Genomic DNA, 14,881 nt, shown 5'->3' with positions numbered 1-14,881 from the left:
GGCGTCAATTGGTGTCAGTCATGTACACAAGCTTTGCTAGCAAAAACACAAGCGTATTGCAGACACAGATCGCACCGAATTTGTCGACAAGTTTGCGCGTATTGGTGTCAATTTGGTTACAATTTGCTGACAAATTGTTTACTGGGTCACTTGTCGTGGCCACTACTATATACTCAATTTTATAGAGTGCTTCAATTATTTCAAATAGAACGTCTTTGGTCATGGGTTTGGAATATTCATAAAAGATCGGCTGTTTCCATTTCGAAAATAAACCACGAATCATTACCACTGACACGTCTTGTGTGGTCCATAAATTTGTGTTCTCGACCGTTCTAATCAACTTTGTTAGAAATATAAATTTCATCAAAAGTTAATACGCAAGTTTTTTGGTGCAGTTTGTTAAATTCGTTCCTTTATTTTCCATTATTTTTAGTGCTTCGTGCAGAATTCCAGGCTTTACCTTAAATTAGCAACCCAGTTTCGGAGAGTTGTGACCACAAGGTAAAGGAATTTTCTGAACTTTGCGCAATAATTGTAAGCCGTAGCACTTACAGACCGAAGGGCAATAGCTGAGGTATATCTTCGATTGTCCATTTTATGTGACTTTTCGCGGATACAATTTTCTTCACTTGCCCTGGTGGAAATACAGTATGAAGTATGTCAGCCGCGATCTTTTCTCCAGACTATGGATATTTGTTCCAGGTCTTTAATCGTGTTGCATTTTTCTTTCAACTTTGTCTGAAACTGCATATTTTTGCTTATATCTTGCTTCATGTCTTTAATTGTGTTGCATTTTTTCTTTCAAGTTTGCCTGAAGCTGCATATTGTTGCTTGCAAGCTGCGTATTTTCCTCTTTCAGTCCTTCACCAGCGCCAAAAGAAGTTTAATGTTCTCTGGGTTCCTTTCCTGGTCAGCCTTCTCGTACAGTTCTAAAAAGTATTGTACAATAAATGAAATAATATAATAAAAATTTGTTACAATTGTCATATAAAATAAATTTGAAAACACAAGGGATGTTTTGTATCAACAAATTTTATAATATTGTTAATGTTTTAATGTTTATATCTTACACAAATGTGAAGATAATATTATGAAATTTATACAATAATTACTGTTGATGTAGTTTTTAAGTAAAGAAAATTAAAAACAGATTTACTAAAAAAAAAATTTCTGCGATATCTGTCATTAAAGAGCAGCATAATAATCGAAATGATACATACTCTTGTCCAGAGTTGATAATTTCCATTGGTGCATGCTCTTCCGTTGTACTTGCATTACAGCACAGGGATCAGTGATGATATCCGATATCGTGTATGGAGTAGGTCCGGGATAACGTCTTTTTCAATACTATTCTTTGTACAACCAATAAGTTCTGCATAAGTTGGTATTCCGGAACTGTAAACGTTACAAAAAATGCACTGTTATGGTATGTGAAATATATGTCAATAGAATTTACATCAAAATCACTTTTCAAACTCAACCCAGTCAGAAATCATCAGTTGAAAAGACCGGCGAATCAACGACTTTTCAACCAAAGGACCGGTTGATATAGACGTCTAAAATTAGGTCGATTATACGTTTTTGGTGTCCTTCAAATTAGACCTCTATAAAATCATAGACGACATAGCCGTCTAATAGCCGACTTTTCGACTTGTCACTTCTGATTGGGAAGTTTCCAACTCAATGTCAATCTTGGATTCAAAAGTACATCGCATTCAAGCTTCGAACTTTACATCAAAGTATATTTGGTAATTCTACAGGAAACTTGAGCTGTTGAATTATACATTAAAATCTAATTATAAGAATGTTACATTAAAATCTAGATTTAACTTCTATATAAAAATCTAATGTCTAATTCAAGTTTCCATCTCTAATTGAAATTCGAATCTAAAACAAAGTCGAACTCAGGTTTCGAGCTCTATTTTTAAATGCTACATCGAACTGTATTTTTCAATCTCATATTAAAATATATTTTGTATTGTAAATCGAAATCAATTTTTCATTCTTACCGAACTGATTTCTGTGAAGGTTCTAACACCATTACTGTCATAAGATTTCTCAAATGGATACAGGCTACGGTCAACGTGACGCTATAAATGCTTTGGAGCGTTCTTCTTCTCTTTCTTTCTTCATTGAAAGAAAAAGAAAAGAGGAATGCTTCGAAGCATTTGTAGCGTCACGTTGACCGTAGCCACAATCGCTTGTGTCTATCATTTGGTAAATTGAGAAATTCTGTTGGTATCAATCCTTTTTTGAGGCGACGTTTTACATGTGGTTCAATACCTTCGGAACGCGGTTTGGTCATTCGTTCCTCGAAGCAGTTTGACTGAAAATGTACCTCGCATATTTTTTCTGAAAGTAATTTTAATAAAAATTATTGTATTAAGAAATTTAGGTTATAAGCGTTAGGTTATGAGGTTATATAACATAATTTAATAATAATAATTATATAATTTAATAATAATAATAGCGATCCCAGATAGCACAGTGAATTCCTAAAATATTCCTAAACTTTTCTTTTTTCTGAACTGCAATTCTTTAAGAATTCATGAAAGTATACTTTAAGAATGATTTAGGAAGTTACATGCACCATAATTCTAGTTCCCGAAAACTTCTTAGAGTATTCATTTTGAATTATTTCCTATCAACAAAATGTATACTTTATGAATTCAAGAGGATTATCGTTTTTGCCCGTTCTAGACTGGAGAATGATCCTACTCGCGGCTCATCCTAGTGAGTAGTGTAAACGGATAGAAATCATGGATAATTAATCAATGATTTTATCCGTCTACACTACTCATTAGGATGAGCCGCGAGTAGGATCATCCTCCAGTCTAGAACAGGCATTTCAGAACAGAGAGAGGATTAAGGGTGCGTCATTAACGCTATATCTTTCCGAACGCGCCCTAAAGAACCCAATAAAAAATAACAAATTATATTGATATAATTTTACATTATTATTTTTATTGATATAAAATAATCTCGGTCATATATTATTTAATAATACTAGCGTTGCGTTGCGTGTCAAGTTCACGGCAAACAAATACGTAATGCCATTGAAGGCTGTGCGATCTAGCTCGACTATGCGCGTGTCGACGATGGTGATGGACTCCAATCCTGAAGGCCCCGAGCCCGCAGGGCGTTCGGTCCCAATTGTATCTCGCAGGCGTTCTCGATGCGCAGATGAGCGATATTGACCCAAAGACTGCTCGTTCGTCAATTTAGTGCATTTACGGGTAGTAAGTAAACAAATAATGAAGAAGATTAATGGAAAAGTCGCATTCTCATACTGCGTTTAGTTATGCCCGATCTCGATCAGGTTGTCCATCTGAAACATAAATTTCACAACACACCTATTATATATATATATCTAATATATGAAGAATATAATGAAGTATTCCGTACATTCCTTTAGACATTAATTTTAATTTCTTCAAATCTATATAATACATTGTAGCACAAGACGTACAACAATGGTTGAAACATTATCAAAATTAGAGTCAGATATCGGATTATCGTAGAATCAATCAAGAAATTGAAATTGCTATGATTAACTTACGATGTTCTTTCTTGTCCCCTTTTTTCACGATCTTTTGCATGATTTAACCATGATTGTATGGCATCTTCTATTTTTTTCATATTACTTGAAGAATGCAACGACGCCACGGAAGCTGTAAAAGATCGAATATTACTTACATAGAATGAATTTTTAAAACAAAAAATGTACGTGACTAAAAAAGTAACAAATTTGATGATTAATACTAAATCTGACTGGAAGATTTGCATATATGTACACCAAATATGCAAACAATTTATGTTAATAAAATATTCGTGTTATATAATGATGACTTACTCAATATGAGTTTGGAAATGAGGAAATCTTTAAAGCGAACGGTATTTTTTTGTCCAGTCCACGAATATTGAACAGCTAAATTATCCGTCATTATTCTCTTCATCGCTCGTCTTATATGTTCCCCAACAATCCTTACCACCTTGTTGTTTTATAATATTTTTCTATATAAACAAAACATTTTCCATGTTTCAATAATAATTTATTTAAGCAAATTATGATTTGTAGAAATATATCTGTAATAATAAATGAACGTAGTTGAATAATTATACTCACAATTTCGACTGAATTCGCTGGCTTCTTTATAAATCGTGGATAAGAAGAAAACGAGGGAACGGCCTCAGAACGCGTTGTAAAACCCTCGACGAGTCCTCGACTCGAAACGCCGCGTTCCTTTACCTTCTGGACGGCGTTACGTCCCGTTACCGGCCATGTGACCGAGCTTCGCAGGCTCGTGTTTTGTATATTTGTAGGTGATTCTGTAATAATAAAGGTTATTAGTTAATAATAGGTTAATGATATATACATATAGTTAATTAACAAAATTTAATTTGATTATATATAATAGAAGAAAGAACTCTCTCTCTGATATTGAATAGGAATCATACAATTGTAAAAAAGAATGATACTACTTATTATACATGCAATTATATTTTAATAATTTATTAAGCAAATTATGATTTGTAGAAATATATATCTGTAATAATAAATGAACGTAGTTGAATAATTATACTCACAATTTCGACTGAATTCGCTGGCTTCTTTATAAGATCGTGGATAAGAAGAAAACGAGGGAACGACCTCAGAATGCGTTGAAAAACCCTCGACGAGTCCTCGACTCGAAAACGCCGCGTTTCCTTTACCTTCTGGACGGGCGTTACGTCACCGTACCGGCCACGTGACCGAGCTTCGCAGGCTCGTGTTTTGATATTTTGTATCTGCGACGCACCTCGAGTCCCGAGACTGCCAAATAAATTCTCAGTGTTCCCTCTTTGTGGATCACTTCTCACGCCGGCGATAGCACGTGTTGAATGTTAATTTCTGTTCACGATGTTTACATACATATATGTTAATTTTTCCGTAGGAACCGGAAAAACGAGCCGTTTGTAACGCACGTTGAAGCAATAAGTCACCTGCGAGACGCTGACAAATTAACGCGACAAGCGTCTCTCAAACGGCGTCCCGTCTATCTCCCTATTTAACCTGCTTGTTTTGTCGATAAACCGGCGCACCACCTCGACAACAATCACGGTCTCACTACTGCGACACACTGCGACGAGACGACCGAGACGTGAACATACGCACAGAACATATATAATGTACCGTAACGTGTATACGCAACTCGCGACTTGACGCGACTGAGCGACCCCGGCCACAACACGTACCGCGGACACCAAATGACAAATGAATATCCAATGAGAGGTTACCTAGATGTGGCGGGAGAACGAGATAGGATTTGTATGTATTCCTCACAAATTCTTAAAGTATTCTCAGCACTAAATCGTGAAGTATTCATTATATGAACTTCTGAGGAATACTTTAGGACGAATTTGATGTGATTAATTCTTCAGGAATTCTTCATGTATTCATTTTTATAGTTCTGTATGTATTCTTTAAAATGAATTCTCTATGAATTTCTATTCACTTTTGTGCTATCTGGGTATATATAATTAATTCTTGGCTCTTTACTCAGTCGGACTATATTTATAACTAATCTCAAAGCTGTTGTAGTTCAATAGTCTCGATCTACAGTTGTCTTTTAAGGTTAGCTATAATACATTACGAGATTATTTCACAAGTTTATCCGGATTATGTAAGTGATTGTCAAAGCAATGTTAACCATATACATTATAGTTTTACATTAACGATAACTTTAAAAAAATGATGGTAAACTTGAAATACTACTACAGCTTTGAGGATTACAAATATATCTAAACGAAAAGATTTAACCAGCACACAAGGAAATCAAAGATTTAGATAACGCAAAATAGATCACTTACCTTTGGCAACGTATAGGCGTGACGAGCCAGCTCGAATCCTTCGAGTTCTCACAAGGGGGTTTCTTCAAGTTCCTCGGGTGAGGAGGTTAGGTGCCTTGTACGCTACGGTAATTGGCACAATATCATTCCGAGTTCTCACAATCAGAACAATAGGTTATATTTACCTTTGGCAACGTATAAGCGTGACGAGAAGCTTCTTCTTCTTCTTCTCTTTTATTGGCTCCTGCCGCTTTTCAGCGGACAATACGGCCAGATTTGCCACTGTTTCTTAACAAAGTCTGAATCACTGTTAGCGTAGCGAAGTCTAAATGGAAATTACTGGGAGTCTGAGTGGAAATCAATGCAGACAGTAACAATCGCAATACTTAAAAAAAATTTCCTTCCGGACGAAACACGTCCGAACTGGTCCGCGCCCCGCGCACGTTGAGCGAATTGCGTGAAGGCCGCCGGGAAGACCAGAGAAGACAATAGAAACTAGATAGAAACGCTGCAATGATGTCTCGAGACGGCTCGAGAAAGCATTATAGACTGTGCATGCGTATTTATTACTAGAAGTGAATTCTCTTCGAACCTATTACGAATAGAAAAAGAACTCCTTTTAAGATCATTTAGATTAATTCCATAAGAAGTCAAAAGTTATACTTCTATGAAATTCTTTTTGACATATCAAGGAGGAATTCTTTTTGAGTTTATTTCGGACAAATTACGGGTATTCTTAAAGAATTTGAAAAGGTGAAATCTTTTTGAATTCATAACGATCAGCTGTGCTAAAAAGTATGTAAATTACAATAAAGTATGTAAATCAATCAATATCTCCAATTTGGAGTAAATCGTTGGCTTATGCTCCAAGCGTAACAGACTAAAATTAATCCTAGTTTAACTTTAAAGTAATTTGTAGCAAGGACTGTAAATTCGTTAAAAAAGAATCATGGACAACAACATCCAGAAAACTAATTCAGTCCAGAAATTGGTAAGTCTATTTAAGGGGATGCTGGAGCCGCAGGCGAACTCGATCAGCGTCGATAAAGAAGTGCTTACCGACTATATCTGTCCTTGTATAGACAAAGATATAGACAAGGATAGCACGCTACATTGCACGCACACATACGCACGATACACATCGAAATTATACTTTTATATTACGCTTCCAAATCTTGATTTGGGGGGTTTATCGATGTTTTTATTGTTGTACAATTCAGGGGAACTTGTTTTCGCGTTCGTAGGGTAGACCGGGGACAAAAGTAACATTTTGAGTTTAAGATTTTATAACAGTTAAAATATAATATCTACGTAAAAAAGACCTGTACCTTTAGATGTAGAATTTATTTGACTACAAAATTTTCTTGTGCTGAATTCAGTAATGTAACTAGGAAAAAATTTATTATTGTTTAAAGAATATGAGGAATACTGTTACAACCGTCCCAACCCCCGGGACAATTGTAACAGCATAGGGGGACGATTGTACCACATCATCTATAAATAAAATAATGGTTATTTAGTAGGTTTAATTAATCAATCTTACGAATTTTCTATAAGAAATGCAACTTTAATGATAAAATAATATGTTACATGACAATATCAGTATTTTTTTACATTATAGCAAACAAAAACAAATAATACTATTTTCTCAACTGAAAGACTATTTATAATCATATATATTTAAAAAATTAACTATAATAAAATGAAAAAGAAACAGAAAATAGCTCTCTCTCTCTCTCTCTCTCTCTCTCTCTCTCTCTCTCTCTCTCTCTCTCTCTCTCTCTCTCTCTCTCTCTCTCCTCTCTCTCTCTCTCTCTCTCTCTCTCTCTCTCTCTCTCTCTCTCTCTCTCTCTCTCTCTCCCTCTCTCTCTCCCTCTCCCTCTCCCTCTCCCTCTCCCTCTCCCTCTCCCTCTCCCTCTCCCTCTCCCTCTCCCTCTCCCTCTCCCTCTCCCTCTCCCTCTCCCTCTCTCTCTCTCTCTCTCTCTCTCCCCAGGCATTGATGTTACAATTGTCCCCTAATGATATTTTATGATTCGAAGTAAATTTTTTACATAAATATCTGGATGAAAGTCAATCGTATTATGCAAATCATCAACATAGATAATCACTAAAACATATAAAGATAAAACCTTATACCTTCAGCATAAAGAAAGAAAAATATTTCAGATTTTATGCACGTAAGAAAACTTACTTCAGAAAGGAAAAAAGTAACTTCTTCTCCTGCACACATGCACGTTCCGCGAGGGGCGGCAATGAACTAAGGAACAAATGCCGCTCCATCTAGCGGATCTCGCCTCGCGGTCCCACACACGTACTTTTTATAGTTTAAGAAATATTCACGATGTTACAACTGTACCCTGTTACTTTTGTCCCCGGTCTACCCTACCAATGGTATATCTCTTATATGAAATACATCTTGTGACGAGCTGACAGCTCGCCGCAACTCGAGACGCCATATTGGGATAAAAGTAGATAAGGAAATCTGTACTTCCGTAATTTTTTCTCGTTTTCTATATAAAATCGGATTTCCCCTGAATCATTAATGTATGTACTGCAATTCTGGAGAAGAATTTTTAATTCTGTCAAATATTAACGACGCTACGTTTCGACAAAAAAATGCCGGTAAAACAGACGGCTCCAGCATCACCTTAAAATTAAAAAAATTCTTCTATATTTTACAACAATTTTCATTTTTTTAAGGATAAAGAAAGGCTAGCGACGAATGATAGACAATCTCTCAGAGAAGGAGAGCGACAGAAAATGGGAAAAGAACAAAAGTGCTTATCAAAAAGTAAAAAAATGAGATAGTAAATAAAGAAAGTTTGTGTTTTAATTCTTTTTCTATTTAAACTAGTTTTGCGAGTTTCTTGTGTAATCATGTAATTGTTGATGTTTTCAATGTAACATATATATTTTATTAAATTTCGATACATTTTTTATTAAATGTATTTAAATAACAATAAATCCATGTCAGGTGGAAAGATTGACGGCTCACAAATTTTTGAATTAGCTGTCTCAAGGAACATTTCTTTTTCTTTAAGATAAAAAACATTTTACGCACAGAAGATCTCAATTGAAGAACCCTATCTGTCAGCAGAGATAGGAACCCCACGGTTCGTCACTCCCGCAGTATTTAAGAACTCCAAACCCTCTCTGCTGTGCGCGCGCGCGCGCGCGTGTGTGTATTTGTGTGTGTGTGTGTGTGTCTGCTGTCTGACTAATACCTCTAATACTTCTTCTTCGTTTGCTTGAAGTATTCTTATTCGTTTGCAAGGAAAGGTTCAATTATCTCGATCTGGTATTAATGTCCATAGTTACATCTAACACACTTCGCAAAACGTTGATTGAGGGATACCGCACATTCAGTTCATGCCGGGCATATCCCATGTACCAGAGGATAGATGCTACATGGGCGCACGTCCCTAGGGTCTTAGCTCCGGCTTTACAGGTGCAGTAATAACCAAAAATAGGATCCTCTCTGTTATCAACGTCGAAGTTGTTGCAGTCATATTCCTCGTTGAATACAATCCACGATTGATGTTGTGCAGCATTTCTGAATCGAGAAGAAACCCTTATTCTCATAAAACCTGGTTCATTAGTATTTTGGTCAAGTTCAAGAACCCGCTCTTCTTCTTCCTCTTCGTCTTCTTGTCCAGTTCTCAACGAAGTATCCTGGATGTATGCTGGTGATAGATTAACTTGATATGTTCCGTAGGTTAATTCTCGCAAGTATTCAATAGTCAACCGTGGAAACAATGGCATATGCGCTGCGGTTAACATGACCCATCGTGCTCGTCTCCGTCTGAGATTTTCCGCCTCTACTCTTGCTGCCACGACATTGACTTCTCGAGTTTAATATAACATTTTTTCAGCTAAATCAATATTTGCGTGCGGCATTGTAATCGGTCCGTAATATTTATTTATAATGCGGAGAAAAGCATTCAAATTCGGAATATGAGATGTGCGTATGGTGTTTGCGAAGAACTTAAATATATTTTTTAGATGGCCATTTCGTGCTTCCACTATCCATCTCGTCTTCGTCACAATACGTGCCTCATTTGCCTCTTCAGTTGTGAATTGATTCTGATTAGGCCCGAGAAGAGGTGGCATTCTCGGGTCAATGCCAAGTCTCTGCAGGGTTGGGATAGCATCTCGGTACCCATGATCAAGAATAAAGATGTCTTGTGGTTGAAACCAATCTCGCATTCCTTCAAAATCTGAAATAAACTCATTCAAGAGAATCCTGGCATCATTATTTGCTGCATTTGAGAGAGAAGTAGGGTCCTTGAATATCTAACAAATAACCGTCTGGAGCCACAAACATAGAAGGTTTGACCAAATGTTTGCTTTTATGGACGCAGTATGATTGGCGCAATACTTTAAAACACGAACTCTTCTCAATGTCTAAATAAGTACAGTCATTATAGACGATCACTTTTGGATTTTGTAGTGTTCCGTTATACAAACGGTTGGAGAAAGCTGTTACATGCCTTTCTATGTAATCGTCTCTTGTGATGGCTCCAAAACCTATATTTTCACCAACAAAGCGTGCCATCAGAGATTGTCTAACCGTACATATCGCAAGGCTTGCAGCTTGTCTGGAAGTATAATGAAATATCACACATAAGAATTCGTCACTAAGGCCTTCCCAGTGAGAAATACCTCATCAAAACGATATCAAATTGACGTCAAATAGATGAAAATTTCATCTATTTGACGTCAATTTGATATCGTTTTGATGAGGTATTTCTCACTGGGTTGTCGCAACTTGCAAAGAAAACATAAAAGATCTTTCTTGCTCACATAACGATATCCTTCCGGTACTGGAACAGGATCACAGTAAGAGAAAAGATCAATAAAGTGTTCCTTATAGAAATAGGAAAAATTGCCCTGAACTCCTCATCTGTCAAACCATTTTCGTCTTCATATCTACGCTGAGTCGTATGAGTTATTTCTCCACGTAGTGCTCCTAAAAATGCCTGTAATTTTTGTCCCTTCAATATATATGGTCTATTAATGTATCTTAGACCTTCTACAATACCCTCTAGCAAAAAACCCCTGTCATCTAGATGATGAGGGCAACATACGTACCTGATTGGAACGTAAATATTCCTCTTCACGAAGATGTTAACTCTACATCCTAATGTCAATCTGTGTATGTCATTACAATTATTACATACGAGACAAGTTTTAGAAGAGGTCTGAGATATAATGTTTAGTCGCAAACACTGTGGATCATTTTGTAGAATCTGTATTTCTCGGTGTATGCTTATATTACAATTTTTACATATCCGAGTGTCAGGGGTAATATCAGCTGGGAGTCTACCAGCTTCGTCACGTCTCATTACCGCGATTTCTCGAGTGAGTGCTTTTTCCTCGCCTGTCAGCAGTACCGTTTTTCGTGATACTAATGTATTATTGCAGATATAACACGGTATCCAGACTCTGAAAGCCATATTAGTAAAAATCCCTGAAAGCGACTGTTATTGTGTGATGATGTGATGATTTTGCAAATGATATAACTAAATAAGGACTAGATGAATGTGTAGGAATGTTCAAAGACAGAGGAGTGGTCTGGCTGGCTCTGGAGAAAAAAGTATATATTTAATTTAATTCATATAAGCTGTAGGAAATCTTCGATTTACAGCGAAGAGGAGTGAGAGACGCTGCGGCTGAAGCCCTGAAAAGGACTGTAAAAATAGCTCTCAAAGGAACTGGTTGTTCAAAAAGCTTTAAAAAAGAAGCATTCGAAATGTTCTGCAAGAACTCGAATATATGTGCGTTTATAATCTGCTACCTCGGTCCTTCTTAATACCGTAGGTTTGTTAATTCTGTAGCGTGAGACCAGCGCAGTAGTCTTAGCCCTCTAGCGCAGACCTGTCTAATGCGTAAATAAGAACGATATACGATGCCGCGTTTCTAGGCTGTGAGCGCTATAGTGGGGGAAGCCTGTAGCGGTAAGAGTGAGATCGGGGGCTCTTTCGCTTTTCGTCCGCTACAGCAGGCCTGTCTAAAGCCCGGTCTACATAGGCCGCAGTTCGCAAAACGCAAGACACACGCACAGTCTGCATGTCAATCTAACCTCTTTGTGTATAGAGGTTATATTGACATGTAGACTGTGCGTGTGTCTTGCGTTTTGCGAACTGCGGCCTACGTAGACCGGGCTTAACCGCTAGGAGCGAAGTGTGTTAGATGTAACTATGGACATTGACCAGATCGAGATAATTGAACCTTTTCTTGCAAACGATTAAGAATATTTTAATATCATGTGTATAACAAGTAGTAGGTAGATAAAATATTAAAGATCTTTGCTGTACTGTTATCTGCAGTATTAGAGGTATTAGCCAGACACACACAAACACACACACACACGCACACGCACACACACACACACACACACACACACACACACACACACACACACACAAATACACACAAACACACACACAAATACACACACATAAATACACACAATACACACACACACAAACACACACACAAATACACACACACAAATACACACACACAAATACACACACACACAAGGAATCAAACACCCGTCACGTCCACGCCGTTGATCCTGGATAGCGCTAAGAACGGGTAGCGCAAGCCATATACTCGATCTGACCGTATCAGTAACTTGGCCATATTAGCTGCACGAATGTTGCGTAGCTATTGCTTATCCTGACAGTCTTCACACATCCTCTGAACAAGTCTCGTCTCAATGCGGAACAAGTTCCGTCTCAATGAGTGCCGTCAATGCGTGCGTAGATAACCCATGTAAGCTAGATCTGTTGGCCATATTCCCAACTTTTGACCTCTCGTATCTTGAAAACTGGCCATTTTCGGACTTTGCGCCCATTGGAACTTTTGATCAGCATCACATAAACTACCGATTCCCACAGTTTTAGCCAATTCGGTTGAACGGCTTTTTCACGTGGTTTTGTGCGGGGTCCTTTAAATAAAAATTTGTAATCTTATAAAATTGTTATCATACATTATTTTTCTAATTGACACAATGTAAAGATTTTTCAAAGTAGTACAACAATTATTTTTTGAGGCAATATATATGTTCTCTCTTTGTAATTGGCGCTGTAATTTAAAGAGATATCGGCTGGTATTCATAGTCGGTTCTTATATTTAAGACCGTCTTAAGTACAATCTTAAGACGTCATGAACTAATCACAAAGCCGTATTACCATCTTAAGACATTACTTAAGACAGTCTTGAAATAAGAACCGATTATGAATACCGGCCATCTTTTCTTTTTTGTAATAGATCACTTGATTACGTATTACTTCTTACTTAGGTCTTTTTGCGAGGTACAAAGATATTACGTATACCACTTGTTACTTAGGTTTTTTCGAGGTATAATACTACCACTTTGTTTTTTTCGAGGTAACAACATATACACTACTATACGTATACTTGGCGCCTTTCTTTACCTTTTTTTTAAGAAAGGTAATTTTGTACGGATATCACGCCTTTTTGTAGTATTACGCATTTTATAAACAGTATGTACAGTAGGGTGGCAATATTTTTTGATCAAAAATTTGATTTTAAGTCTCACCCCTTAAATTCGTTCTACGAACTCTCAAATGAAGACCCTTGAAGAGCAGGCGCTGTAACTTAATATTTAGAGGTCGCTCAAAGCCTCTAAACATTAAATTTTTTTCGAAAATGTGATAAAAAACTGCATTTTTCACTCATTTTCACTGCTAAATCTCATTTAGTTACCTTATTAAAGTACCTGGCCATCAAGTTTGAGGTACAACACATGAAACAAAAATGTAAATATAAGTAATTAATGCAATCTTTGGCGTAAGATCGTCTATAGCAAATATAAAATGATTTAATGAATTTAACCATTTTTTAACCATCCACGGCTTATAATCTTGTTTTGTAAGTAAATATATCAAACGCCACTTTAGAAAAACATTCTATCATCTTCAAACTAAAGCCACTCTAAAGTTATATTCTGTAGCTTAAAAATTAACGGTCGTTAATTGCTTCAAAATATTGCTATTTTATTAAATAGTGCACTTAATGTAATTTTCTACATTGAATCCTTTTATTATTTTGGAAAATAAATTATATTATCAATATATCATTTAAATTAAGTCTACGTTTCCCGCAGGAAGTTCTCGTGCATCGCATTTATCAGATTTCATATAGTTTACGCTATAGGTGATTGTTTTAATGAATTTTGTATGTACACTCTACCGGCAGGAATGCCTGGACATAATACATATACATATACATGTACATATATGTCATATACATATCAAAATGTCCAGGCATTCCTGCCGGTCAGTGTACAGTCGGCTACTAAAAAAAAAAGTTGCAACATATGAAATTGGCCGCGTATCGGACCTCTTCTTCTTCCTTGGGTAATGGCTCCTAAGGAAGAAGAAGAGGTCCGATACGCGGCCAATTTTATATGTTGCAACCTTTTTTTTTTAGTAGCCGACTGTACATACAAAATTCATTAAAACAATCACCTATAGCGTTGTTACGTCCTGCGAACTCCACGATTTCCTTTTTTCGCGGAAATTTTTATTAAGCGCTTAAAATATCCCTTAAGGTAAGGATAAATAAACTGAGCACGGACGGTTATCGATCGGCGAGTGAGCTTTGATCTCCTCACATTCCTTTTTTATGATCAAACTATCTATTTACTTGGGCAACTAAAAGCAATCTTCCAGATGACGAAATACTGACAGACGAGGCATACGTGACCAGATTCTCGTCAACCTTGTCGGCCCATAACTAAAAAACACGGCGACATGACGCGCCAAAAGGGACCTTACTCCCAGACGGAGTTTACTTGGGATCTTTATTGCATCACGCGACTATGCCAAAATTACCCGCGCAATGTTCCGACAAACAGAAACGAAATCTAAAACGTGCTTTTGGAAATCTTGTAAGAGGACGTGGCGGAAGTTTCTGTTTGCAATAAAACTGCAATTAAGATTAGATGGAATGCATCGTCTGTCAACACAAAAACAGGGGCCGCGAGATAAATAAGGGACCCTAATAAAAGAGAAATCGG

The 14,881-nt window shown here is 36.8% G+C and overlaps 1 protein-coding gene and 1 long non-coding RNA gene across 3 annotated transcripts; both read right to left on the bottom strand.

Moving 5' to 3' along the window:
- Positions 1 to 2,999: 2,999 nt before the first annotated feature.
- On the bottom strand, positions 3,000 to 4,718 carry LOC139784448 (uncharacterized). Of its 2 annotated transcripts, none has more exons than XR_011721565.1 (4): positions 4,588 to 4,718; positions 3,854 to 4,014; positions 3,560 to 3,671; positions 3,000 to 3,328 (listed from the first exon to the last, which is right to left on the bottom strand). It is a non-coding gene; the product is annotated as an uncharacterized lncRNA (long non-coding RNA). The 2 variants fall into 2 exon arrangements; XR_011721564.1 differs by lacking the exon at positions 4,588 to 4,718 and adding an exon at positions 4,127 to 4,233.
- A 3,931-nt stretch (positions 4,719 to 8,649) lies between these two features.
- Positions 8,650 to 11,946, bottom strand: LOC139784457 (uncharacterized). Its single transcript, XM_071723639.1, has 2 exons — positions 10,633 to 11,946; positions 8,650 to 10,427 (listed from the first exon to the last, which is right to left on the bottom strand). The coding sequence occupies exons 1-2, from the start codon at positions 11,283 to 11,285 to the stop codon at positions 10,082 to 10,084; spliced, it is 999 nt and encodes a 332-aa protein (XP_071579740.1). The 5' UTR covers positions 11,286 to 11,946; the 3' UTR covers positions 8,650 to 10,081.
- Between the last annotated feature and the right edge of the window lie 2,935 nt (positions 11,947 to 14,881).

Source organism: Temnothorax nylanderi, unplaced genomic scaffold (genome assembly GCF_030848795.1).
Source record: "Temnothorax nylanderi isolate EJ_2023f unplaced genomic scaffold, tnyl_v1.0 TNYL_tig0630_pilon, whole genome shotgun sequence".
In the NCBI taxonomy this organism is placed as follows: Eukaryota; Metazoa; Arthropoda; class Insecta; order Hymenoptera; family Formicidae; genus Temnothorax; species Temnothorax nylanderi.
The sequence above is the reverse complement of the archived record's forward strand: the minus strand, read 5'-3'. Positions and strand labels throughout refer to the sequence as shown.

Excerpts from the sequence above, each read along its gene's own strand:
- LOC139784457 (XM_071723639.1), bottom strand. The coding sequence starts at position 11,285 with ATGGCTTTCAGAGTCTGGATACCGTGTTATATCTGCAATAATACATTA. Across the intron at positions 10,428-10,632 it reads TACCGGAAGGATATCGTTAT|ACAAGCTGCAAGCCTTGCGA; the intron begins GTGAGCAAGAAA and ends TTATACTTCCAG.